The sequence below is a fragment of the Trachemys scripta genome, chromosome 3 (assembly GCF_013100865.1).
Source record: "Trachemys scripta elegans isolate TJP31775 chromosome 3, CAS_Tse_1.0, whole genome shotgun sequence".
Classification (NCBI taxonomy): domain Eukaryota; kingdom Metazoa; phylum Chordata; order Testudines; family Emydidae; genus Trachemys; species Trachemys scripta.
In genome coordinates, this window is record NC_048300.1 from 173,647,035 (window position 1) to 173,673,208 (window position 26,174).

The following is a 26,174-nucleotide window of genomic DNA, read 5'->3' on the forward strand; positions in this document are numbered from 1 at the left end:
ACCCTGGAATTGGGCAGCAAGGGTGCCTTTCCCGTGCAAATGTACTGAAAGGTTTGAATGCATTTTGAGGCATGGAAGTGCTGGACTGTTCAGGAAACTGGATAGAATAATAGCCATCAGTAGATTGTACAGAATCCAAGAGTAAAGAGCTACATATTTTCTCACTGCTGCAGATTAGATTAATAGTACTTCCATCCAAGGAACTCAAAGTCCTTTACAAACACGAATTAACTGAGCTTCAACAACCAGGAGAAAGTAGGTAAGAACTATTTACAGATTGGGAAATAGAGACCGTCTGTTTCACTGTTATGAAAAGGCTAGTTTAGTTCTTGAGACAGCTGTGGCTGGTAAATGCACAAGCAGGAGAGTAGACAAGGATATGAACTAAAGGTGGTGTTGATCTTGGATACGTAAGTGAACTTCATTACAGATACTGTGAAATCTGCTGCGCACCTGCCTGACCAGGGAGAGGGGACAGTATTTTCTGGGACAGTGATGTGCATCCTGGCTTTATGAAAGTGGGATTGAGACCTGAATGTCTGGGAATAACTTTAGAGGGTGGCAGAGGGGAACAATTCTCCTCTAAATCACTGGTTCAAATCCAGTGCATGGTAGTAGAGACTAAAGTAATTTCTGTCCCATTGGTCTGTGATGTCCTCTGTGAAATAAGCAGGTGGTCTTGGCCCATTTTTTTCTAGTGGATGGGCGTTCACATCAACATTACCACTGAGATAATTTGGCATCCTTACTGGCAGTCAGCCCAGGGGTTGAATGTGGAGAGAGTGAAGTACCTTTTGTCTCTCCCCTACCCCACTGCCACTCCTCCAAGTGGCGTTGAGGTGCCATGTTGGAGGGTTGTGTGGGGAAGCTTGTGCTGCTTGTTCTGTGGCTAAATGAAGACTGGCAGCTTCCAGGGGTGTCAGTTTGGCGACATGCACGCGCGCGCGCGCGCACACACACACACACACACACACCATGAGTCCTGACCGTTGGAAACTTACAAAAGCAAGTAAAACTGATATTTTGAATGGAAGTTTTTTAGACTGAAGCAAGCGGGGAACCTGTGGGCCTGAGTGTGATGGTGTCTGTGCTTAGCACTCTAGCTATCTGTACAGTGCACCCAGGGGTGAGGCTCCCAGCCCAGGGAGCCACTCGCGCTATGAGACTTAAGCTAGCACTCTAAAAATAGAGATTGCGGCTCTAGCAGCGTCTTGGGCTAGCCACCCTGAGCTCAAACCCCGTGCAACGTCCACGCAGGTATTTGTAGCGCACCAGCTTGAGTCTGTCTGCCCTGCCTGGGAGGCTCGCTCCCAGCTGCCACATACCCTAAGGTTTTACATGAGACAGATCCACAAAGGGTTGCCTTTGTAGCAAGCGCACTGGGTTGCTAGGTCTCCTATTTAAACCTTGTTGGTTTTTTTTTTTTTTTTTTTTTCCTTGAGCGAATGTATTTGACAGTGAATCTTGATCCACTTACTCATCTACGGAGCTGTAGCTCTTTCCCAACTGTGTGATCTTATCAGGAGGAGCCTGAGCCAATTTCAACAATTTTTTATTGCATGGTTCATTTACCTCACATTTTTTGACAAAAGCTTGTGTGGCGCAGTGTATGGAGAGGGTGGGGAATGAGGCAAGAGTTGAGCTTCCCATGTTACAGGGAAGTCCTTCAAAGCAATAAGTACAATGCTTTATTTTTAATGATGACAGTGATATTACATTGATAAAGTGCTTAACAAACTGATGTACTGTGGAGCCTTGATTATCAGGAGGGTGCTTACTCAGCCCCTCCTGTTATCTGAAACGGTAGGCCCACAGCCAAAGGATTCGTCCTGGGATACTGTGGCCTTTTTCCCCCCCTCCCCCACTCATTCTGGTTTCTAGTCTTCTGTGAGAATGGCTTAGGCTGTTGCTGAACGTTAGAGATTTGCTTGTGCTAGAGAAAGTTGCAAACAGTGGTGGGTGCTGTGTGTCCATACCTGCCAGGGGCGTGCGCAGAATTTTTATTTTGCCTTTTGTGGGGGCATGTTCTATGCCTCCCACCCCGGTCCTGTCAGGAGCTCGCTCTTCCCTCCACCGGCCCCCGCAGCCCCAAGGCTGGAGGAGTTCCATGCCCCCAGCGATTATTGGGAGTGGGGATAGGGGGGCTCGTGTTGCTGCTTGTCCCCCCACCCCCGTGCATGCCCCTGATACCAGTTGTCTTGGCAAGCTCAGGTCTTCGTTCATGTGTATGATGTAACTTATGGGAAAGGCAATCTGAGCACTGGACTGACACCTATAGATGTAGCTTTTTTTAGAAGGGTGAAGTAAAATATCATCCCATGACGCTGCCTCCAGCAACTGTGATACAGTGCATTGTGGGTACATAGCCTTTCTTCCCAGCACAAATCCTTGAAGTGGGGTTCCTGGGAGTAACAATCCACAGCTGGGGAGATGCTTTGTCAAAAGAAAAGAAAAGTTGGCCATGAAAATGTACATTTTCTAATGGAGTTTGTATGCGTCATGGATTTGATAAAATATAATGGCACTGTTATGGCATGAAAATATTCTTTATCTTTTAAAAATGAAAAGCCTTAAGATTGCTTCATTCCAGTTTATAAAACAGAAAGCTCCTCTTTCATGAAGTAGCTGGAAACAGGTGTTTAAGGGACCGTGTGCATTGCATTGAGTGCTGCCTGGTTCTTTGCAGTATTCTGCAAGGAGAATACCTTCCAACTGTGCAGCTGCAACCCCAGAGCTTTGCATGTGCATTGGCACTGTGATGCATCAGTAACCTGATGCAGGATATAGTGATGGCAAGGCTTGCTCTGAGCAAGTAGTGACAGTGTAGCTGACTGTTTGTGCACTGTCTGTACACTCATGTATGTAAACACGTGTGGGAGGAGCTTGTAACTCCAAAATCAAATAGTGTAGAGAAGCTGTTCCGTGGTACGGTACTACTATCCCTGCAGCAGCTCCCCAATGCCCCCTGTTGGCTACTCTGAGACAGCACAGGAGTCTCTAGAAAGCCACACAATGATGGTGGAGTAGGTGGGTCAGAGAATTCACTGGGCTGATCAGCGGAGTGTTAAACCCTATCAGGGCTGAGACCCTGGCACTGCCTTCCCCTGGGGTGGTGAAGAGCTGAGGGGGCTCCAGAAGGGTAGGAGGAAGCCTGGTCTGAGGGGCAGGGGAGAATCCGTACACAGGGGGGTGATTTTTGGAGTCAGGAAAGGGAGTAGGGATTTGAGAGGAGGGGGTGAGAGGTGAAATGAAGGAAGATTGAAAGATATCCTGGAAAATGCATTGAAACTGAAGGGGGGAGAGAATACTGAAATGGGGGGAGGGAAAAACGCTGAAGGGTGGGGAATGCTGAAGGTGACCCACATATGGAAATATGGCCACTTCTGAGAGAAAGGTAATAGCAGTTTAATAGTCCAGCCCAAGCCAAATGTCTGCACCTCCGTTTTACTGTCTCATAGCCCGAGCCCCGTGAGCCAGAGTCAGCTGACCCAGCCCAACCCCGGGTGTTTAATTGAAGCATAGACATTCCCTCACTTGTGTTCATTAATGCTAGGGTATAGAAGGGAGTAATATGTACAGCACTTCTGGCATTTGGTGCCAGAGAACCTTTATTTTTTTATTTATATATATAATGAGAGAGAGAGATTTTATAGAGCTGGAAGGGACCCTGAAAGGTCATCGAGTCCAGCCCCCTGCCTTCACTAGCAGTGAACAAGTACTGATTTTGCCCCAGATCCCTAAGTGGCCCCCTCAAGGATCGAATTCACAACCCTGGGTTTAGCAGGCCAATGCTCAAACCACTGAGCTATCCCTCCTCCCCAATAGAGTAAAAACAGCGAAGAGTCCTTGTGGCAACTTAGAGACTAACAAATTTATTTGGGCATAAGCTTTCGTGGGCTAGAACCTACTTCATCAGATGTATGGAGTGGAAAATACAGTAGGCAGGTATAAATACACAGTACATGAAAAGTTGGGAGTTGCCTTACCGAGTCGGGGGGTCAATGCTAATGAGGCCAAATCAATTAGGGTGGATGTAGCCCATTGACAAGAAGGGGTGAGTATCAACCGAGGGAAAATTATTTTTTGTAGTGACCCAGCCACTCCCAGTTTTTATTCAGGCCTAATTTGATGGTGTCAAGTTTGCAAATTAATTCCAGTTCTGCAGTTTCTCATTGAAGTCTGTTTTTGAAGTATTTTTGTTGAAGAATAGCCACTTTTATTGAGTGTCCAGGGAGATTGAAGCATTCTCCTACTGGTTTTTGAATGTTACAATTCTTGATGTCTGATCTGTGTTCATTTATTCTTTTGCGTAGAGACTGTTTGGTTTGTCCAGTGTACATGACAGAGGGGCATTGCAGGCACATGATGGCATATATCACATTGGAAGATGTGCAGGTGAACGAGCCCCCGATGGTGTGGCTGATGTGGTTAGGTCCTATGATGGTGAATAGATATGCAGACAGAGTTGGCAATGCGGTTTGTTGCAGGGATTGGTTCCTGGGTTAGTGTTTCTGTGTGGTGTATAGTTGCTGGTGAGTATTTGCTTCAGATTGGGGGGGCTGTCTGTAAGCAAGGACTGACCTGTCTCCCAAGGTCTGTGAGAGTGAGGGATCATCCTTCAGAATAGGTTGTAGATGCTTGATGATGCGCTGGAGAGGTTTTAGTTGTGGGCTGTAGGTGATGGCTAGTGGCTTTCTGTTACTTTCTTTGTTGGGCCTGTCCTGTTGTAGGTGACTTCTGGGTACCCTTCTGGCTTTGTCAACCTGTTTTTTCACTTCCCCGGGTATTGTAGTTTTAAGAATGCTTGATAAAGATCCTTAGGTGTTTGTCTCTGTCTGAGGAACTGGAGCAAATGCAATTGTATCTTAGGGCTTGGCTGTAGACAATGAATTGTGTGTGGTCTGGATGAAAGCTGAAAGCATGTAGGTAAGTATAGCGGTCAATGGGTTTCCGGTATAGGGTGCTGTTTATGTGACCATCGCTTATTTGCACTATAGTGTCCAGGAAGTGGATCTCTTGTGTGAACTGGTCTAGGTTGAGGTTGATGGTGGGGTGGAAATTGTTGAAATTCTGGTGGAATTCCTCAAGGGCTTCTTTTCCATGAGTCCAGATGATGAAGATGTCATCAATGTAGTGCAAGTAGAGTAGGGGCGGTAGGGGATGGGAGCTGAGGAAGCGTTGTTCTAGGTCAGCCATAAAAAAATAGCATGCCGCTGACTTGGAGGTATAAATCATCCCAAATCTGAAATAGTTGTGGGTGAGGACAAAGTCGCAAAGCTCAGCCCCCAGGTTTGCCATGACATTATCGGGGATACTGTTCCTGACGGCTTGCAGTCTATCTTTGTGTGGAATGTTGGTGTAGAGTGCTTCTACATCTATAGTGGCCAGGATGGTGTTTTCTGGAAGATCACCAATGGATTGTAGTTTCCTCAGGAAGTCAGTGGTGTCTCGAAGATAGCTGAGAGTGCTGGTAGCGTAGGGCCTGAGGAGAGAGTCCACATAGACCAGACAATCATGCTGTCAGGGTGCCAATGCCTGAGGTGATGGGGCATCCAGGATTCCCAGGTTTATGGATCTTGGGTAGCCGATAGAATACCCCTGGTTGGGCCTAGGGGTGTGTCTCTGTAGATTTGTTCCTGTGTTTCTTCAGGGAGTTTCTTGAGCAGATGGTGCAGTTTCTTTTGGTACCCTTCAGTGGGATCAGAGGGTAATGACTTGTAGAATGTGGTGTCAAAGTTGTCTAGCAGCCTCTCGTCATACTCCGACCTATTCATGATGACAGCACTACAGTGATCCCTGAAATTGGAGATAGTTTTGGTATTTTTTTTTCACTTTTTCCTGCCTAAAGAAAGTTGCAGGGAAACCTGACTTCAGTGACATCTTAAATGACAATAAGCTGTTTAATTGCTCTACTAAAGGTGGAGAAGAATCGTACCCAAACAATTTTTAGATAGTTTGGTCTCATCTCTTGAAACAGGAATCTGCCTAGCATGGGTGTTCGCTGTACAGTGGAACCTGCCCATGTATTGTAATAAGCAGGAGTCTGTTTCACTGAACTTACTTTTCTGAAGAGGGTGGATCACTTACTGTGATTTGACACAAGACTTATTTTTGTCTGGGTGGTTCTGAGATACTATTTTAATATGTTCTAGCATAATTTTTGTTTGGCGTTCACTGTAGGAACAATTTTAACTTTCTCTGTGAATATTGCATATATTTTGATGGTTCATTAGAATGGCATCCATATATCAGATGCCTCAATAAAATAAGGTGTTGCCATCTTTGGCTTCATTAAGAAGGTTCAGGTTTGGTTAGTTGGGAATGAAACTGTGAAATGTGAATGGGAGGATGGTGAGTCAAATGCCTATTTGCATTTCCAATAAAAGAAAAGTGTCAGGTTAAAGTAAAGGCTGTAAAACCACAAATATCTGGGGCAAAAGTGAGTGCAGCATATGACATTTACATAGTAAACGTACACATTTCTGAGGAACAGATTTTTTTAAATAAATCATTGTAGAATTCCAGAGCGCAAACCCAAGTTTCACTCATTCATAACCACTGCAAACTGGAAGCAAATTTTTGACTTAGGTTCTGATGCATTAGAACCGGTCCTGTGCAATACAACACAGGACTTGGTGATCTAAGCTTCTTTTTTCCGTGAAGTTGCCACCTTTTGCTGCCCAGTGGTAACAGGAACACAGATACCCACAGCCTTGGGATGTTCCATTAGAAGAGGAGCTAACTGAATGTCTTGAAATATCTATTTTTGCTGTGGAGTACTGTCCAGTTTTGGGTCCCACATTACAAGAAGGATGTGGAAAAATTAGAGTCCAGTGGAGGGCAACAAAAATGATTAGGGGGCTGGAGCACATGACTTATGAGGAGAGGCTGAGGGAACTGGGATTATTTAGTTTGCAGAAGAGAAGAATGAGGGGCGGGGTTGATAGCTGCTTTCAACTACCTCAAAGGGGGTTCCAAAGAGGATGGGTCTAGACTGTTCTCAGTGGTAGCAGGTAACAGAACAAGGAGTAATGGTCTCAAGTTGCAGTGGGGGAAGGTGTAGGTTGGATATTTGGAAAAACTTTTTCACTAGAAGGTGGTGAAACACTGGAAGGTGTTACCTAGGGAGGTGGTGGAGTCTCCTTCCTTAGAGGTTTTTAAGGTCAGGCTTGACAAAGCCTTGGCTGGGATGATTTAGTTGGGGATTGATCCTGCTTTGAGCAGGGGTTGGACTAGATAACCTCCTGAAGTCCCTTCCAACCCTGATATTCTATGAAGTGGAAATTTGGTGATGCCTTGCACACTTCGCAGTTCTGTTCACAGTGTATGTGACTCCATGAATTAAATACACACTGGGCTTAAATGTTCTCCAGATATCTGTTGGCTCTAAGGCAAACTGAAAATTGGCTGACGTATCAGAGAGAGCGTTACCTTCAGGAAATGGTTCCAGGACTTATTTTTGAACTTTAGCAGTTCTGACTCACCAAACTGAAAACCTCATACTTGCCAAGGGGCCAGTCTTCAATGAAGACAATTCACATCTGATAAATGTGAGGAAATTCTGTTGGGGAAATAAGTGTTACATGTGCACAGTAAGTTGATGAACATGCGCTCTGCATGTGGAGCTAATGAAGACTTTGGTACAGTAACTTAAAGAAACGATTGAGTGGTGATTTGATTACAGTCTATATAAGTACCTACATGAGGAACAAATACTTGATAATGGCTGTGCAGGAGTTTGGGGTGGTGGTGAGGGTGGAGGTCTGGTTGGTCTCTGGGATCTGACTGGAGAAAAGTATTACACGATCCAGTGGCTGGAGGTTAAAGCTAGATGCATCCAGACTGGAAATAAGACACACATTTTTAACAAAGTAATTAGCCTTATTAAGGATTGTGGTGGATTCTTTATCTCCCCCCCCCCCCCCCCCCCCCCAAAAAAAAAAAAAAAAGATACACTTCAGGAATTATTATAGAGAAGTTCTATGGCCAGTGTTGTACCGAAGGTCAGATTAGATGATCATAGTGGTCCTTTCTGGGCTTGGAATCTATGGAAGCTTAAACTTGCATGCATCTGAAGAGATGCAAATGAGGCTGCAGACAGAACCTTCTATCAAAAACTATAGGCACTTTGCCTTCAGGTATATTAGAAGAGAATTGGAACTTCATCTGAATGCTAACTATAAAAAGAGTACCTAATGTGTCTGAATTGTTGGACCATGTCTTACTCCTTTGGGTACAAGAATAATGTAGCATGAATGGAAATTAATAGGATTTGATTTGCCTGCGGTATTTCAAAAAATAAAACCACAGTAAATATTAGGAGCATAGGAATTGATTGCCACGCTGGATCAGGCCCTGATCTGGAAGCATAAATATCTCCAAACCCATTTTGTTTGTTGCTTTTCGGTGATTCCTGTTTTTTATTATTATGCATACAGTGAACATAATTTCCCTTCATTTGAAAGCTCCACTATTTAGGCTTCTGACTAATTTAAATTGAGGGAATCACCTGTGTGGTGCCAAGATAAACTGAAGAGAAGGGATTTGGGCACACAGGACTTCATTAAGAAGCCATCCTTCAACTCAGGGACCGGGAAGCTTCTGCAGTGCTTTGATTGTGCTTTAATTATACTTTTTTATTTTTCCTGGTTTGTTTGAAAGGCAGGTCTTGTTAGTAAAAGTGGCTGTATAGAAAAGTTTTTGGCTGCGTCTGCTGCTCTTCCTTGAGGGCACATCGCAGATATTCTGACTTGATTTCTCTTAACTTTTTTTAAAGATCCCTGCATTTATTAAAATTAATGAGTTTCTGGTAAATTTTAAGGTAGGTGTACACTAGGTTTCCTTGAGTTAGGAGATGGTCTTGTGGTTAAAGCACAGCCTGAGAGTCATGAGATCTGGATGGTCTGCTCTGCCACAGGCTTCCTCTGTGACCTTGGAGAAGTTGCTTTAATCTTATTGCTTCACTTTTCTGCTCCCTAAAATAGGAATCATACTTAGCTTCCCAATGCCCCTCTGAGGTCTGTAACTTACTGTTGGTAATGTTTTTTGAGAGTCTCTGATGGAAAGGACTATAGAAGTGTAAAGTAAAAGTTAACACATGCATGCATCTTCCCTGATACTAAATTGTATATGCAGTATTGCCAACACTCTCACAGTTCTTGCAATATTTGGTATTTCCCCCCCTCAAATTCCCAGCTCCAGGAGCTGTGTGATTAGGAGGGAATTTGAGCTTACTTTTATTTTTACAGGAAAGTTTCTGGACCTCTTAGTTGCAGAGACAAGCTTAAAAATGTGATTCGGGTATAACCTAAAATCTCAAAACAAGAAGGCAAAAATAACCCCAAATGTCTCTCTTCAGTAACAATCTCATGCTTTTTAAGTCAAGCTGTTGACTTTTTGGGGCCTGACCCATGGGTTTTGAACATTTGGGACTGATGATACTGTGTTTTAAGTGTCATCTCTTTTTACAGCTGAATCCTGGGAGGTAAGATGAAAATGAAAATGTTTTTGAAAAGTAACAAGCAAATCTTAATATAGCCAAGAATGCGGAACTGCCCTTAGAAAAAAATAGGTTGGACAGCTGAAGAGGAATCTTGCTGAACAGGCTAAAGATGCTGAGTGACTTTTGTGGTTACATTTTTCTTCTGAAAATGTTGGGGTGGGGACGTAGCTGGGTCAGTCACTCACCCTTATTTCTTTAAGAACTTGATTCAAATCTGGCCTAAACAAAGTGACTGAAAGAAATCAAGTTTCCACTTCATTGGAAAAACTGTTCCCAAGAACCCAGCTGTAGACTCCATTCAGGTGGGATTTTAAAGCAATCTCAGTTTGGCATCAGACAACTAGCATATTGCCATGGAAAGGATGAAACTCTCACACTAGGTTTGGACACATCATGTTGAGTTAAGCTGAGTTTCTGCATATGGACAAGTTTAGACTGGTTCCTGTTGTATCCAAAAGGGGTAGAGAGAGAAGACTGGGGTTTAGGCCTCTCTCTTCCTCTTCTAGAATGCAGAAGATTGAATAATGATTTCTATCCTAGAAATAGATTCAGCCTTTAAAGCCAGACCTTTTCAAATGGAACAAAAACCCTTGTCCCCTGGTAGATGAATAATTGCAAATTCACATGGAACTAGTGGATTAGATTGGGGATGTGTATATTGAAATCCATCAAGGCTGTACATGTCTAGCATCGAGACAGAAACTTCTAACTTCAGACTACAGTGCTGAGGATGCTCTGCATGGTCAGTCGATTAGAATTTACATAAACCTCTCTCCCCACCCCCACTCCGGCAAATGCAAAGAGAGCTGTAAAGAGAGACCTAGAGTTTGAAAATGCCAAGACCTCCCAACCAAAGGGAAATGGCTCTAAGGTAGGGGTCGGCAATCTTTCAGAAGTGGTGTGCCGAGTCTTCATTTATTCACTCTAATTTAAGGTTTCGCGTGCCAGTAATACATTTTAACGTTTTTAGAAGGTCTCTTTCTATAAGTCTATAATATATAACTAAACTATTGTTGTATGTAAAGTAAATAAGGTTTTAAAAATGTTTAAGACACTTCATTTAAAATTAAATTAAAATGCAGAGCCCCCAGGACCGGTGACCAGGACCCGGGCAGTGTGTGTGCCACTGAAAATCAGCTCGCGTGCCACCTTCGGCATGCGTGCCAGAGGTTGCCTACCCCTGCTCTAAGGACTAAGGAATTGATGCTTATCTAGTCTAAAGATTCTGCCCCTGCCCTCTTTACCCTCTCCCCTCCCCCACTTTGGTGCGTAGAGGTATAATATTAAATCATAGATTTTTGAAAGTTCCATGGCTCTATTAAACCAGTCGTAATGGCTGTATCTGCACATGTTCTTGAGAAAAACAGTCCTTGCTTTCTCTTAAAGATTCCTACTTCATTAAAGTGATACAGACACAAGGGACGTACACAACTAAACATTTATTATGGTCAGACTAAGCTATATATATGCAACCAATAAAAATCAGTACTAATTAGAAATAACACTTCTGCTCATAAGGCAACATTATCCATTATACAAATCCAAAACCAGAGGAAACTCCTCAAAGTCCTCCACTCTCTCCCTTATGCAATGCAAAATGCGCTCTGAGGTGTTCCAATCCTGCAGACAAACATCTGTTTTGAAGTCAGAGCATTCTACCTGAGTACAGGCTGCACGAGCAGGCCCTAGATCTGCATTGCACTAACTCTTATAAATAGCTCAATACTGGCTGTGTTGATATGCCCACACCAACTTGTAGGGGATCAGGGAGGAGTGGGTGGCTTAGAAGCTGGCAAACAATTCTGGTCAATTTGTTGTCGGCGATTTACTTTTAAAACTCTTCAAACTTTTTTCCAGCAATGCTGTAATGGTGCTTAGCTACATATTTGCCTCCTTTAAATCAAAGACTTGAAGCACTGTTGCTTTAGAATATTTCACAAAAGTGTATAGAATCAATTTGACAGGCTCATAGGGCTTTAGCTGTTTCTTCCATGCACAGCCCATTCAGTGCACAGCCTAAAATGTCAGGTAGCAGTAGTTGGTTCATTCTTATAAAATTCTCAAAAGTGAGGCTAGTTGCTGCCATAATGATTCATAGATATTTATTGAAAAATGTTTGAACAGTTCATATGTTTTAACGCTAGATCTTTTCCCAGAGATTGTGGGCAACCAAACAAACATTAAGGGACTGATTTGTAAAACTACACTGATTTGTGTGCATGGTTAGAGTGATAATGCCTTACTTTGGTAAGGGTGCGTGCCAATAGCTACCTTCATAACTGGCCATTTGCATGAAACTCTCCTGACTTGTACAGTCATGTTGGCTGTGCTTCTTAATTGTACATGCAGTTGTTCATATTAATTGCATGTGCATTTTTGAAAATCAAACTTTAATAACAATTTAATCAGGGAACCTCAAATCTAGTGCAGATATGCACCTTCTTAAGCTACCTTCTCAGTGCTGCAGACAGTATTCTTATAAAAAAAAAAATCCCTTGGAAACAGGAATAACTTGTCTCACCTAACTTCCTCCCTCTTTTTATAATACTTGTAAAATGTGTTGCAACCTATGACGACAATGCTGCATAAAAACACCTTTATTTTTTAAACAGTGTGTAAGCTGTTGAAAACTTAACTTGGCAAATTGTAGTATCAGTCAAATACCAGCAGGGGTCCCTCACTCACTACTGATATTTAGAATTTCAGTTTATTATTATAAGCAAAACAAACTTTCAGTTAGATGTTGGAGCAATATTTTTCAAAGTATTGGTTAAGGTACTTGCTGTGGCCTCTGGCTCTGAAATCCTTGCTTTCTTTAGAGGATGGGAAGGGATTCTTATCTTTTTATTCTTGAAAGGAAGGAGAGAGGAATCCATTCTAATGCTTTGGCTGATCTTGATCCATAACTTGCTGGTAATTCATTGTCTTTGGTTTCCGCTGCTTCTAACCCCTCCGTGATAATGAGGACTACCCATATATAAGAACCTGGCATTTGAATAGGTGCATCTTTTGGGGAAATACTAATTCAGTGTGCCTCTAAATAGGACAACTAGAAAATTCCCTTCCTCTGCTACTACTAAGATCTTGCATTATGAAACTGAAATTATTTTGGAAAAATTACTTTTTCCATTAACTTTTTCATTTAGTTTGAACAATGAAAATGGATTCATATTCCACTTCACAACATCCTGCTCGCGCTCAGAAAAAGGAACACTGCTGGGAAGCATTCAAGATCCTGATCCCATAAAGATTTGAGCACGTTCTTAACTTTAAGACCCATAAGTAATCTCCCTGCAGTCAATGGGATTGCTTGCATGCTTAAAGTTAAGTATGCCCTTAGGTCTTTGCTGGATTGGGATCTGTATTAAATAACTATATTTAAAAACTCATCAGTCTCAAGAGTAGAATTTGATCATGGAGCTAACATGGTTTTGCCACTGTCCAGACTGTTTTCAATTGTGCTTGCTGCAAGCATGTCTGACCCCTGTTTTAAGTAAGGTTTTTAAACACTGTTCTTTTGGCCAGTGAAAATGGGGCCTGAAAGGGATTTCTGCCCCCTAAAAAAGGGTTACAATAGACAAAATATTTCTCGGGGCATAAAAATAAGTTAACTAGAGTCTGCATGAGGTTTGATATTTGTTGCTGTAATCCACACTAGGAGGATGGGTCTTTTGTATCCCCATTAGTGGCTGGTCCACTGATTCATGTGAATAGTCGTTTAGCTTATGTGGTAGAAACTCACCGTTTTAGTTCTGAAGGTCTAGGATTCAAATCCTACAGCCAACCCAAGTGGAGTCATTACATTGTGACTCAGTATGGCTGGCTGAAGCAAACACTAAGAATGTATTAATCGCTGCTGATGGAAGCTTTTTCCTTCTTTTGCAGGTTTTTATTTCTGTAAACTGCCTCAGCACAGATTTCTCCTCTCAGAAAGGAGTTAAAGGGCTGCCCTTGAACATTCAGATTGACACCTACAGCTACAATAACAGGAGTAACAAACCCGTCCACAGGGCCTACTGCCAGATTAAAGTCTTCTGTGACAAGGTAAGGTCAGGCCAGCCTGCAAATGAGGGGTTGGGAAAGGCTGTCCCTCCAGCTCTGTTTAGTATAAATGACCTTTTCTTTTATGATTCTAACACATGCTATTTTGGATAATCTCTGAAAACTCCATATGTGTTCGGCATTTGTAAGGGAAAAAATTGGCGCAGAGATGCTGAAGTGACCTCAGAAAAATTTGCTGCCTTCAGAATGCTGGAGTGTTGCAAAATGTTTTTAGGCACAGTCAGTGTTGACTTTGGGAATGGTCATTGGGAGATGACACTGAATGTCACAGTTGCCAACAGCAAATAACTCTGTATACTTGGTTTTCAGTTCAAACTTGAAACTCTATTGAGACAGGGAACAAGTCTTTTTTACCAAAATCACTAAATATGGAATTTTTTATTTCTTTGTGTGCCGCCGCCTTGTTCTCATTATCAAAACATCTGAGAACCTCACCAGTAATGAGTTTGTTTTCCTACTGCCCTGGTGAGATAGGGAAGTATCATTAATAGCATTTTATCAGTGGGGAAACTGAGGACAAAATTTTCAAGTCTCCACTAGTTTTGAATGCCTCAGTTATGAGCGCTCTGCTTGGCGCTTATGGTTTGGTTTTTCTCCACAGATGTAGAGCTCCTAAAGCTGTGAGTGCAGCATTGTAGAAGGTGGAATATTTCCTGAGACTGTGCGAAGTTTTAAAAACTTGACCAGGTTTTCACAAATGACAATTTTTCGTGGCTTACAACTCATCCAAATCTGGGCAGACTTTCCGAGGCCCAGAGAAAAGCACATCTCTGAGCCCAGGGCTTTTCCCAACCAAATTCTGAACTCTCAACCCCAAGTGCAGGCTACCATAAAAAAATTGCCTAACACTGCATGTTTAATCGTAATATTTCTGTCACTATCACTCCAGTTCTAATGCATGGATGGACACTTACCCAGCCTTCTTCTGCCCCACCATAGGGTCTATACTGTAAGCAGGGCCAGAATAGTGTCTTAGGCACATGTGAAAATGATATCCAAAGTGACTTAGACTCCCAAATCCTACAGACTTTCCTAAGCACATAAGTTGTTTGAAAATGGGAATTAGGCACTTATGAAAATGTTACCTTTAGTTCTTAAAAATTACAAAGGGTTTGCAGACTTCCTGAGGGTTTCTTGTGCTCACTATTTACTTGGCATTATAAATCTGGCTAGCATGCCCATACTGCACTACGCAGACCTGACTCAGGTCTGCAGCTTGACCTGTTTCCAAACTGGACAGGGCTTGGATCAGAGTCACAGCAGGACTTGGTTCTGACCAACCCTCATAGCAGGTCCTGAGTGCTTGCGGACTCAAGTCAAACTATTTTATGTGTAAATGGAAGGGAGTGTTGGGCTCAAACTTGAGTCAGAGCCCAGGCTTAGTGTGCAGTATAGGTATATCTAGAGAGGCTAAGTGACTTGTCACATAAGAAGTCTGTGGTGGAGAAGAGAATTGAACCCAGCCTAGTGCCGTAACCCCTGGACTACCTTTCCTCAATAAGTCACAAGCTAAAAAAGTAGACTTCCAAACTCCCTCGCTTTTAATAAACCAGTTGTTAATAATATGGCACATCCACACTCGGCTCATTGGTTCGGAGGAAAGTGTTTTAGTCTGCATCATAAATTTCAGCAAATCTAGTTAGTTACCCCATTTATATAATTTTTCACTATGGATTTTTGTCTGGTCTCTCTCTTTGCATGACTCCTCCCTGACCTACATTGTAAAATATATTTGTCGTATTTAAACTGGGGGCATCTCTTCGCACCCAAAAAATATTGTCAAGTTAAGGATGTAATTCCTTAGCATGATTGTTACACGTAGACAGTCCCTCACCCAGATTCTGAAGTGGAGTCACACGGGGAACACATCTCTGTCAATACAGATCACTCAAATATTGGCTCAATCTCTGTTTAAATAGTATAAAAATAGACTTGACCGGACACCTCTATTAGTTGTGTGTCCCAACCCCCAGCGGCGCCTCCATCTGACTGCAGAGGAAGTGGCCAAGGCTTGAATCTTAAGTGATCCATCTACTTATCAAAGGCCTGGTCTATACTACCCGCCTGAATCGGCGGGTAGAAATCGACCTCTCGGGGATCGATTTATCGCGTCCCGTCGGGACGCGACAATCGATCCCCGAATCGGCGCTCTAACTCCACCAGCGGAGGTGGTAGTAAGCGCCGCCGACAAAAAGCGGCAGAAGTCGATTTTGCCGCCGTCCTCACAACGGGGTAAGTCGGCTGTAATACGTCGAATTCAGCTACGCTATTCACGTAGCTGAATTTGCGTATCTTAAATCGACTCCCCGCTGTAGTGTAGATGTACCCAAAGGTACTTAAGAGGCCACCATTACCATAGTAACTGAATAGCTCTGTGAGGCCTTGGCTACACTTGCAGATGTACAGCGCTGTGAGTTAAACCTGACTTCATACAGCTGAGTAGGGAAAGCACTGCAGTCTGTCACACTGACAGCTGCCCAGTGCACTGTCGTGGCCGCATTTGCAGCGCCATTGGGAGCGGTGCATTATGGGCAGCTATCCCACAGAGCACCTCTTCCCATTCTGGCGCCGTGGGTTGTGGGAAGGGGGCGTGAGTGCAGGGCATTCTGGGTCCTATCCCAACGCCCTGTGATGCATCGCTTCGCATCCCAGAAATCCCTTTTGTTTCCATCCACCTTTGGTGCCATCTTTCAACGGTTTCTGTGCAGCACGATCTGTTGTCTGCAGGAAATGGGGTCCGAATTGCTGAGGCGTATGCTGATTTATCTTGCCAGCACGTCACCTTTGGGTGTCGAACTATTCCTTAAGATCCAAAGTGACAGTGAGAGTGAGGAGTGCAACGATGCTATCGAGCCGCGTAACGCGTACGACACAAAATTGCTTGTGGCATTCACGGACATACTCAGCACCATGGAACGCCACTTTTGGGCTCGGGAAACAAGCACCGAGTGGTGGGATCACATCGTCATGGAAATCTGGGATGACGAGCAGTGGCTGCAGAACTTTCGGATGAGAAAAGCCACTTTCACAGGACTGTGTGAGGAGCTCGCCCCCACCCTGTGGCGCAAGGACACGAGATTGAGAGCTGCCCTGCCAGTGGAGAAGCGGGTGGCTATTGCAATATGGAAGTTGGCAACTCCAGACAGCTACCAGTTGGTCGCAAACCAGTTCGGAGTGGGAAAGTCGACCGTTGGAATCATGTATCAGAGGGGTAGCCGTGTTAGTCTGAATCTGTAAAAGGACCCTCCACTGGAATCATGTTGATGCAAGTTTGTAGTGCCATTAATCGCATCTTACTCAGAAGAACCATGACTCTGGGTAATGTGCAGGAAATAGTGGATGGCTTTGCACAAATGAGGTTCCCTAACTGTGGAGGGGCAATAGATGGGACGCACATTCCTATTCTGGCACTACCCCACCTAAGATCCAAGTACGTTAATCGCAAGGGGTATTTCTCTATGGTTCTCCAGGCGCTTGTGGATCACCGTGGTTGTTTCATTGACATTAACACAGGCTGGGCCGGAAAGGTGCATGACGCATGCCTCTTTCGGAACACTTGGCTGTTCAGGAAGATGCAGGCCGGGACTTATTTCCCAGAGCAGAAGATCACAGTAGGGGAAGTTGAAATGCCCATTGTGATCCTTGGAGATCCCGCTTACTCGTTAAAGCGTGGCTCATGAAACCCTACACAGGGAGCCTTGACAGAGCAAGGAACGGTTCAACTACGGGCTGAGCCCGTGCCGAATGACTGTGGAGTATGCCTTTGGCTGTTTAAAGGGCCGCTGGCGATCTCTGTATGGGAAGCTGGACTTGGCCGAAAACAGCATCCCCGCGGTTATATCCGCATGCTGTGCCCTCCATAATATTTGTGAAGGGAAGGGTGAAAGCTTCACTCAAGCATGGACCTCAGAGGTTCAACACCTGGAGGCTGAATTTGCACAGCCAGAGAGCAGGGCTATTACAGGGACCCAGCCCTGGGCTGCAAGGATTAGGGATGCTTTGAGGGAGCAATTTGAGGCTGAAAACCAGCAGTGATATCTGGTGCCCTGCACGGGAGTGAAGTGCAGTAGTTCCAATCTTTAGGAATCAGTGTTTGCTAAGCAGACTTGCAGTGCCTGTTTATTTCCTGGGCTAAGGAGTCTTTTACTTTATGCAATAATAAAGAATGTTTTCAAAGCCAAGAAATCCATTTATTGAAAAGAAACAAGGGGGTGGAGTGGGGAACGGTACGATCACAGATTCGCGTATGTCCTGTCTGGAGTGCTGTGCAGTGAGTGCTGCACTTCAGGACAGCTATACTGCATGGTGATGGGGGTTGAGTGCAGAGGGTAAGGGTTGTGGTTTTCAGGGCTGGGTGGTGAAGATACTGGTGTTGGAGGCAGCTGGTGGTGTGAAGAACATGGAAGTTGGGGAAAGTGGGTTGGAGGTGACAGTGGGGCACAACAGAAAGAGTTTTGGGACAAGGGCTGTGGAGGGTGGGGGCGTTTGCGGTACTGCTCCTTCTGCATGGCTATGAGCTCCTGGATAGTGTCTGTTTGGCGCTCCAGGATGCTTATGAGCCGATCCGTGCTTTGCTGCCGATGCTCCGTGCTTTGCCGCCGGTGCGCTGCGTTTTTCTGGCGGATCCTGCTTTCTCTCTCCCTCCAGTTCTGTGCTTTCTCATTCTCTTTAATAGATTGCCGCATCACTTCTTGCAGCACATCTTCTTTGCTTTTTCGCAGTCTCTTCCTGAGTCTTTTCAGTCTCTGAGCAGGCGATAAGAGGGACGGCTGAGGTATCAAGGTTGATGCAGCTGTATAGGCAAAATGCAACATTTAACAGAGGCAGCATTGTTTGTACCAGACAGAGTAATGATTCCCCCCGCACTTAAGGAGTAGAAAACACACAGGGTCTACACAAAAGCATAATTTTCTTATCCGAAACAACGCATTGTGGCTCTCCCAATAAACCTGCGCAAGCGCATTGCACACGTTCTGGATGAGACATTCGAGGAGATTACCGAGGCCGATTACCGCGATGTGATAAACCATATCAATGCGCTATTCCGCATCTAGGCACGCATGCCTAATCCTCCTCTCCCAAAGAGCCCGCACAGAAAAAATTCCTTCCCGAAAAAAAAACACGCTTACCGGGAACCTGCTCTTCTGTTTGTCCTCCACCAAGTACCGGCCGCTGCGACTGGCTACCTTTCTCCTGGCTCAAGAAGAGCTGTTGTCTGCATGGCTCCAGGGATTCCGGGGTGTCTCCATCTGGCCCACCACTCTCACTCCCGTTTTCCTCCTCCTTCCCCCCCCACCCCCCCAGCTCTGAAGTGTCCATGGTGGTGCTCGGAGTGGAGGTGGGATTAACCACAAGTATCGCATCCAGCTCTTTGTAGAATCAGCGGGTCACGGGGGAGCACCCGAGTGGCCGTTTCTGTCACAGGCTTTGCGGTAGGCACTCCACAGCTCCTTCACTTTAATACTGCACTGCAGGGCATCCCAGTCATGGCCCCTTTCCATCATGTCCTTTGATACCTTCCCGAAGGTATCGTAATTCCGACGGCTGGAGCGCAGCTGGGATTGGACAGCTTCCTTCTCCCAAACACTGATGAGGTCCAGCAACTCGCCATTTCCCCATGCTGGGGCTCGCTTGGCGCGTGGAGGCATGGTCACCTGGAAAGATTCGCTGATAGCACGCCATGCCGGGCTGAGCAAACAGGAAGGGGATTTTTAAAATTCCCGGGGAATGTAAAGGGTGGGTCACATGGTTGATTACTTGAGGCTAGGGCAGTAGAGTTTTGAACTGATGACCAGAGTGGCTAGAACAGGCATTGTGGGATACTGCCGAATACTTCTGGAGGCCAGTCACAGCGCATTGGGCGGCCACACTGGCGCCGCAGTGGTAGCGCAATATATGCTGTTCCTCTCGGAAACGTGGAGTACATGCAGCGCTGCAACCACGGAGATACAGCGCTGCAAATGCCTTGCCAGCCCGGCCTCCTTTCGTAGTCGTCAGTCGATGTGACAGGCTAGTCAGGCTGAACAGCCTGCTCCGCTGGTGCCACAGCAGGTGGAGTGGCACCGGGCTCTTTGGCCAGCACCTTGGTACCAATGGGCCCCGTGGTGGGGGCTCGCTCGGTGGCCAGAGCCTTGGAATGACCATTAGCCTCCCTTTCCCGGCCTACCAGAATGGAGTCAGTGGGACGTGCATTTTCGGTTTCATGCCCAGAGGGTGACCAAGTGATGGGACCTCCAGTACCGGTGGGTATGCAGAATACCTCATCTGCATCCTCACTCTCTCCTGATGAGGCAATTATGGCCCTTCCTCCCTCTGTTCCACAGGAGGACTCTTAGGCCCACCAGGAACTATTGAAAAGGGTGGCATCAAGCCTCAACCTTCAGGCGGAGGTGGTGGAGGAACCCTTGGACTCCCTCTTCAACATCCTATCCGCCTCACTACTGGGCAGGGTGGCTCTTCCACTCCACGAAGGGGTGGCAAAAATTTCAAATGCCTTGTGGCAAACCTCGGCTTCCTTGCCCCCCATCTCTAAGAGGGCAGAATGGAAGTACTTTGTGCTCTCCAAGGGGCATGAATACCTGTACACCCACCCTGCCCCCAACTCACTGGTGGTCAAGTCAGTCAACCACAGGGAGAGGCAGGGCCAACCAGCCTCTACTCCGAAAAATAAAGACTCAAGGAGGTTGGATTTATTTGGGAGAAAAGTTTATTTGTCCTCGAGTTTCCAGTTAAGGGTGGCGAACCATCAGGCTCTCCTGGGTCGGTATGAGTTCAATTTGTGGGGCTCTTTACCCAAATTCAAGGACTCTCTCCAGGAGCATGACAGGAAGGAGTTCAAAGCTCTGGTGGAGGAGGGTACAGCAGCTGCCAGGGCAACCCTGCAGGCAGCGTTGGATGCTGCGGATACAGCTGCAAGGTTCATGGCCGCCGCGGTGTCCATGAGAAGGGTGTCATGGCTCCTGCTGTCTGGGCTGTCCAGTGAGGCACAGAACTCCCTGCAGGACCTTCTGTTCAATGGCAAGGCCCTGTTTGCGGAACAGACGGACGTGAAACTGCACGGCCTGAAAGATTCCCGCACTACGTTTAAGACACTTGGCCTCTATGTCCCACCTCTGGCTAGGCCCAAGTTTAAGCCTCAGCAGGCTCCCACCCAGGCCACTCACTGTAAATACAAGCCCCCTTATAAAAAGTCACGGGACTGTAAGAAACACCCACAGAAGCAGTCTTGGTCTGCCCCCCAGCCTGGGTCCTCCACGGGTAAACAGTCAGGGAAACATCAGTTTTGATGGGACACCCGGGGGCGACCTACCAGTTCGCACCAGGGATCCACCCACAGTAAAGCTTCCCTTCTCCAACCGGTTGTGTGCTTTTCTCCCGGAGTGGTCGCGGCTGACTTCAGATCATTGGGTCCTCAATCTTGGGGCTACACCCTCCAGTTTACCTCTACCCCCGCCCAACCACCCTCCACCCCCGTCCCTCCTCTGGTCATTTTTGTGAATGGCTGAAACTGTGTGTGTCAAATCTGCAGATAACTTGGAGTCAACCAAAAGTGCATTTTTCAGCAAATAATCTATTTGCCCAGTGTGAATTATAAAATCTGCTGTCTTCATTGTTAGCCGTTCTTGTACACAGCCAGCAACTGCCTGGAGTTGTGGTTTTTGGCCGTCTTGAATTCGAGAGGCTCTTAATGTGCTCCTGTGACTCAGAACCAGCATCACTTTTTAAAAACCAAGTTCCATACAGCTGTATGGATGTGGGTGTGTAACAAAGGAGGATTTCCTCACTACATATTGGAAATGCGTGTGCGCGCGCGCACACACACACAAGGTACAACAGAGAAATTGCAATTCTGAAATATTACATTTGAATAACAGTAAATACTTGACTTAACCCTGTGTGAACAAGAAAATATAGGGCTGAGGCAAAATCTGAACTGACCCCTATGGCCCTCAGTGACTCTGTACTGCGGCTGCATTCCAACACTTCTGCTATGTTAATGTTGCAGGCTGATGTTGTGCCCCTTCAGTCTGAAGTTACAGTGGGTTGTATAATGGTGGCAGCTTGAGGTATTTTTTTTTTTTTTAAATGCCATCCCATTTTTTAGGGGACAAAGTCAGACCTTTAACATAAGCAAATGTTACCCATGATAGAATATCAAAGTATTCATGCTGCTTGTTTTCACAGCACCAAAACATTAGGTGTCTTCTAGATTAAAGATGTTGGTCGCTGCCTTGAAGTGCTGCAAATCTAATATTGGGTCATCTTTTTTTCCTCTTTGAACTGATTATTTCTGGAGCTGGCCTCCCCTCCTCTATTTCTAATTTCCTGTCGTCTCCTCCTCCTTCCCTTTGTGGTGTCTATTCTGCCAGTTCTTCCCCCAACCCCGCACCATCTCTGGTGAGGTTGACCTTTTGGCTAGGGTGGCAAGAACAAAGTCATTCTGCCTTTCTGATTTCACGTCCCATCTTTATTAAGGAACATGTACTGGCCCCAGTCACTGAGGCATCTGGGGACCTTACTTTAATAAAATAACGTTTATTCTAGCTTGGCAGAACCCACTGCTTGTTAATCAAAAAGCCCACCACCGGTTACAAAGATTGATCATAAGTCTCACTAAACAGATGGGTCTTGTAAACCACAGCTCAAATGCCATCTTTCCTGGGCTACTGACCAGTTCTCCATCCTGGTGCTTACTTTCGCCAACCCCTTGAATTTACTTAGGTGCCAAGCATTCTAGTGTCATTCTGGGTATAGCTGTATATCTTCAAAGTGCCATGCAACCATTAATGAATCCTCACATCTCCCCTATGAGGTAGGTAAATATCTCCATTTACTGGAGGGTTACTGAGATATGAAGAAGTTGGGTGACTTAGCCCCGATTAGAGAGAGCTGGTGGCAACGCCAGGATTAGAACTCAAATATGTGCATTCTAATCTCTAGACTATACTGCCTCGTAGCAGCCTCGTTATAGCTGTGATGTGTTGAGTTGTCTGAACACAGTTATTAACCTACATTACATTGTATAATTGTTTCTTAATTTATCAGATGTCTTGCAATGTGATTGTATATAAGTGATTTCTTGCTGTCAAGCCCCAAAACCCTTTGTTGGTTCTGCTACAGTGGCTTAGCTCAGCAGATGAAGTTATGTTATTGGCTGTCAGTACTGCAAGGGAATTGATTTTGAATCACTGAACTGGGATGGGAAGAGTCAGCACTTTGAATTCTGGCCTGAAATCCAGTCATTTGGAAGTGACTCTTCTTGCTTAGCCTGTATATTTTCTGACACAATTTTTTTGTGGGTGAGAATAACAGGACGATTCTAGAGGACTACAGCTGTTGCCAAATATTACTATTATTTGAGAGGTTTTTCCTGATCAGGTTGTCAAACTTCATTGTGTTGGGGGAGAACTCGTGTGCAAGGGCCTCCATTTTTATTTTGGTATTGAACAATGGCAAATGGTTCAGAAATGCAAGTACTTTAACTGCAGAAACTACATTTCTGCTGTGTTTTGTGTGACATGTCAGTTTCCCCCAGTGTTAGAGACCCAGTTTACAAGCCAATCTGAGTTTTCCTTTTACAAAGCAGATCACCAAATCTTCCTCCCCATGCCAAATTTTTCCAGTGCATCCTATGTTCTGCGCAGGCAATGGGATTAGGTGTTTGGCACATGCGGATGAGCATAGGGATGCTGCCACTTTGGTTATGATTGTTCTGAATCCAAAGTTAATAGTCTGGCCTATATATGGCTTACTCTTACTTTTTAGACTAATGTAAGGAGACTCCATCACCGTTTCATTTTGAATTATTGCAATAGAACCTGTTGCAGCACCACCTACCCACTCTGACAGGTCCCCACTGAGATTAGGTCCTTGTTGTGCTAGGTCCTGTACAAAAATACATTTAAACTCTGCCTCACCGAGTTTACAGTCATCCCCATTTCATAGAACTGAGACACAGACTAAGCGACTTGCCCCAAGATCACACACGAAGTCTCTGGCAGAGTTTGGAAACAAATTCAAATCTCATTGGGTCCTGACCCAGAGCCTTAGACCATCCTCCTTCCTGAGATATTTAAATACTTATACGTCATAGAAAACTTGACTAGCTGTTTCTTTTTTTTTTTTTTTTTTTTTTTTTGGTCACTTTTTTTTTGGGTGGGGGGAGGAGGGACTAGGAATTCTGTAAATGTGAGGTAGTTCTGCTTCCATCTGTTCTGTATTAGGTTTGTGTTTGATCCCATAGCAGCTAGCACTGTTCTGAAGGATGAAAAGTGATGCTTGTATTATTTTTAGTCCTGTGAAAGATGGCACAGTCACTGCTGACGAAGACTCTTTGACATGCTAGTATGTCTTGTTCCATCCTTGTAAAACTCTAGGAGATCTGAATTTAGCTTGATTATAGCATCAGGAATATTTTTGATTAAAAGTTCAGTAAATATTATTAATCAGAGAAAAATTCAATGATCACTGTCTTATATCTTAGACACTGCTATTCTCTTAAATATATGGAAATAACTGAAGTAACTGTGTGGTAACTTGCCATTTTACCCCAGTCCCATACTTAAAACAAATTCAGGTGATTGTGAAACTTTCATTAAATTTTGATTTGATGATAGCACTTCAGAATAAGTACCGGACAGATTTTCTGGCTGACCTGATGAAGTGGTTAGTGTGAGACTGACCTCCATGTGTTCTATTATGTAAAGATCAACGTCATTGACCTGAGGGTATAAAAACAAACTGAGGATACTATTTTTTTTTCTCCCTTCCTCCCCAATCTGTCATCTGACAGGGAGCAGAGAGGAAGATCAGGGATGAAGAACGAAAACAAAGCAAAAGAAAAGGCAAGTGCACTGACCCCAGCTCCCAGTTGAATGCCTGTAAGTAGAAATTATTCCACCAAGTGTTTAAATGGTGGGCCTCATGTCACTTACAGACTACAATTTGTTTTCAGTACAGTGGAATTCTCCTATAAAAGGAGTTATGGAAGGAAAAAAAAAAGGCAAGCAATAAAATAGCTTCACTTTATCCACTGTATATGGGTTTGTGAACTGTATTTTGCAATGCACAGGATAAGTTAGGAACCTCAATTCTTCTTCACTCGAAAAGGAACTCTATGTGCACTATGGATGTACAGTGGAGCCCACTCAATCCCTTTTAGCAGCCAGAGAAAGTAGAGGGAGAAGGCAGTGCTATTTGGACCAACATGAAATCACACTTAGCACTTGCAATCTAAGATGAAGTGTTGTGCAAGGCACTTAAAGTTGGGTAAACATTATTATCCCTGTTTTACAGATGGGTAACTGAATGTTAAGGGCCTGGTTTTGAGAACTGGTGGAGCACCTACAACTCCAACTGAAGTCAGTAGGAGCTGGAGATACCCAGAACCTCTGCAAATCAGGCTTAAGGGATTTACCCAAGGCTATGCAGCAAGTCACTGGCAGAGTCTGCAGTACAAACCCAGATCTCCTGATTCCCAGCCTTGTACTCAACCCATTAGAGCTGAGCTGCCCCTTTTTAGTTAATAGTCTAGTTAGACATTGTTTCTACGCATGTAAAAGTAAACCCGAGGGGCTTGATGCTGGAATGAGCAAAAGATTTTCTAGCTTTTTCCTTCCAAATGTGTTTGCTTTTCATTCTTAATTCTCTCCCGCAGATCATACTTTTATGTTGACTCCTACAGAGCCAATGTTTGATGGTCAGTTATAGGTTAACAGAGTTGTTTGATGTAAAGTTTATATGCCTGTTTCTCCTTCACATTGTGCAGCAAGGAAAAGTGTGTGTTCCTTGCTCTCCTCTGGACTGTTTGAAGATAATGTTTTGACGTGCTTGTCAGAAGCTCTGCTTTTAACAGTCTGACTGGTTCAATAAGCATTAACCTCACAGCTTGTTTAAACAGGGTTTCCTGACACAGCAAATGCGGGCTGGCAGTGTGGCTTCAGAAGAAGGCAATGACACAGGGAAATCCAGTTGCTAAAGGGCAGTTACAGGGAGAGCAGAGTTTTTAAATGTATCATAAAAAGAAGGCTCAACGCTTTGCTACCATTTAACAAATGTGTGTGGGGGGGTGTCTCCTATCCCAAGTTAGTAGCCCAAGCAGAATCCAGAGACCGCTGTGCACAGTACTAGAGCTAATGGCTGAGAAATGGCAATTGCATGCTAAACCCCCCATTTGTAGAAGTTCATATCTTTCTTCATAAATGCTGCTTATGGGGCTAAACTTCCCATGCTTGGGCTGAGCCCAGATGTGGTGTTTATTTCCCCATTAAGGTTGAATACATATTGTTTGGCTATTTTTGAGCTATAAGTACAGCGACCAGACAGCAAATGTGAAAAATCGGGATGGGGGTGGGGGGTAATAGGAGCCTGTATAAGAAATAGACCCAAAAATCGGGACTGTCCCTATAAAATCGGGACATCTGGTCACCCTAGAAGCATTACAGTTGCTTCCAGAGACACAATTATTGTATCTATATGGATTGCTCCATAGTAGAGCTGGTTGGCAATTTTTGGTTGAAGTTTTGGAAAATCAGTTTTCCCACAGAAAATTTCAATTTTTGACTAATTGTTTTGAAATTTTTTCAACTTTTTTCCATAGGAAATTCAAAAT

The 26,174-nt window shown here is 44.6% G+C and overlaps 1 protein-coding gene across 4 annotated transcripts in view; it reads left to right on the forward strand.

The window, feature by feature from the left end:
• Nucleotides 1-26,174, forward strand: part of GRHL1 (grainyhead like transcription factor 1) — a 74,899-nt gene that overhangs the window by 29,359 nt on the left and 19,366 nt on the right. For 3 of the 4 annotated variants that reach the window (XM_034766492.1, XM_034766491.1, XM_034766488.1), the window contains exons 9-10: nt 13,388-13,546; nt 24,357-24,444. In XM_034766492.1, coding sequence (XP_034622383.1) covers nt 13,388-13,546; nt 24,357-24,444 — 247 coding nt within the window. The remainder of the gene's footprint in view (nt 1-13,387; nt 13,547-24,356; nt 24,445-26,174) is intronic. The other variant, XM_034766490.1, reaches the window with a different exon arrangement.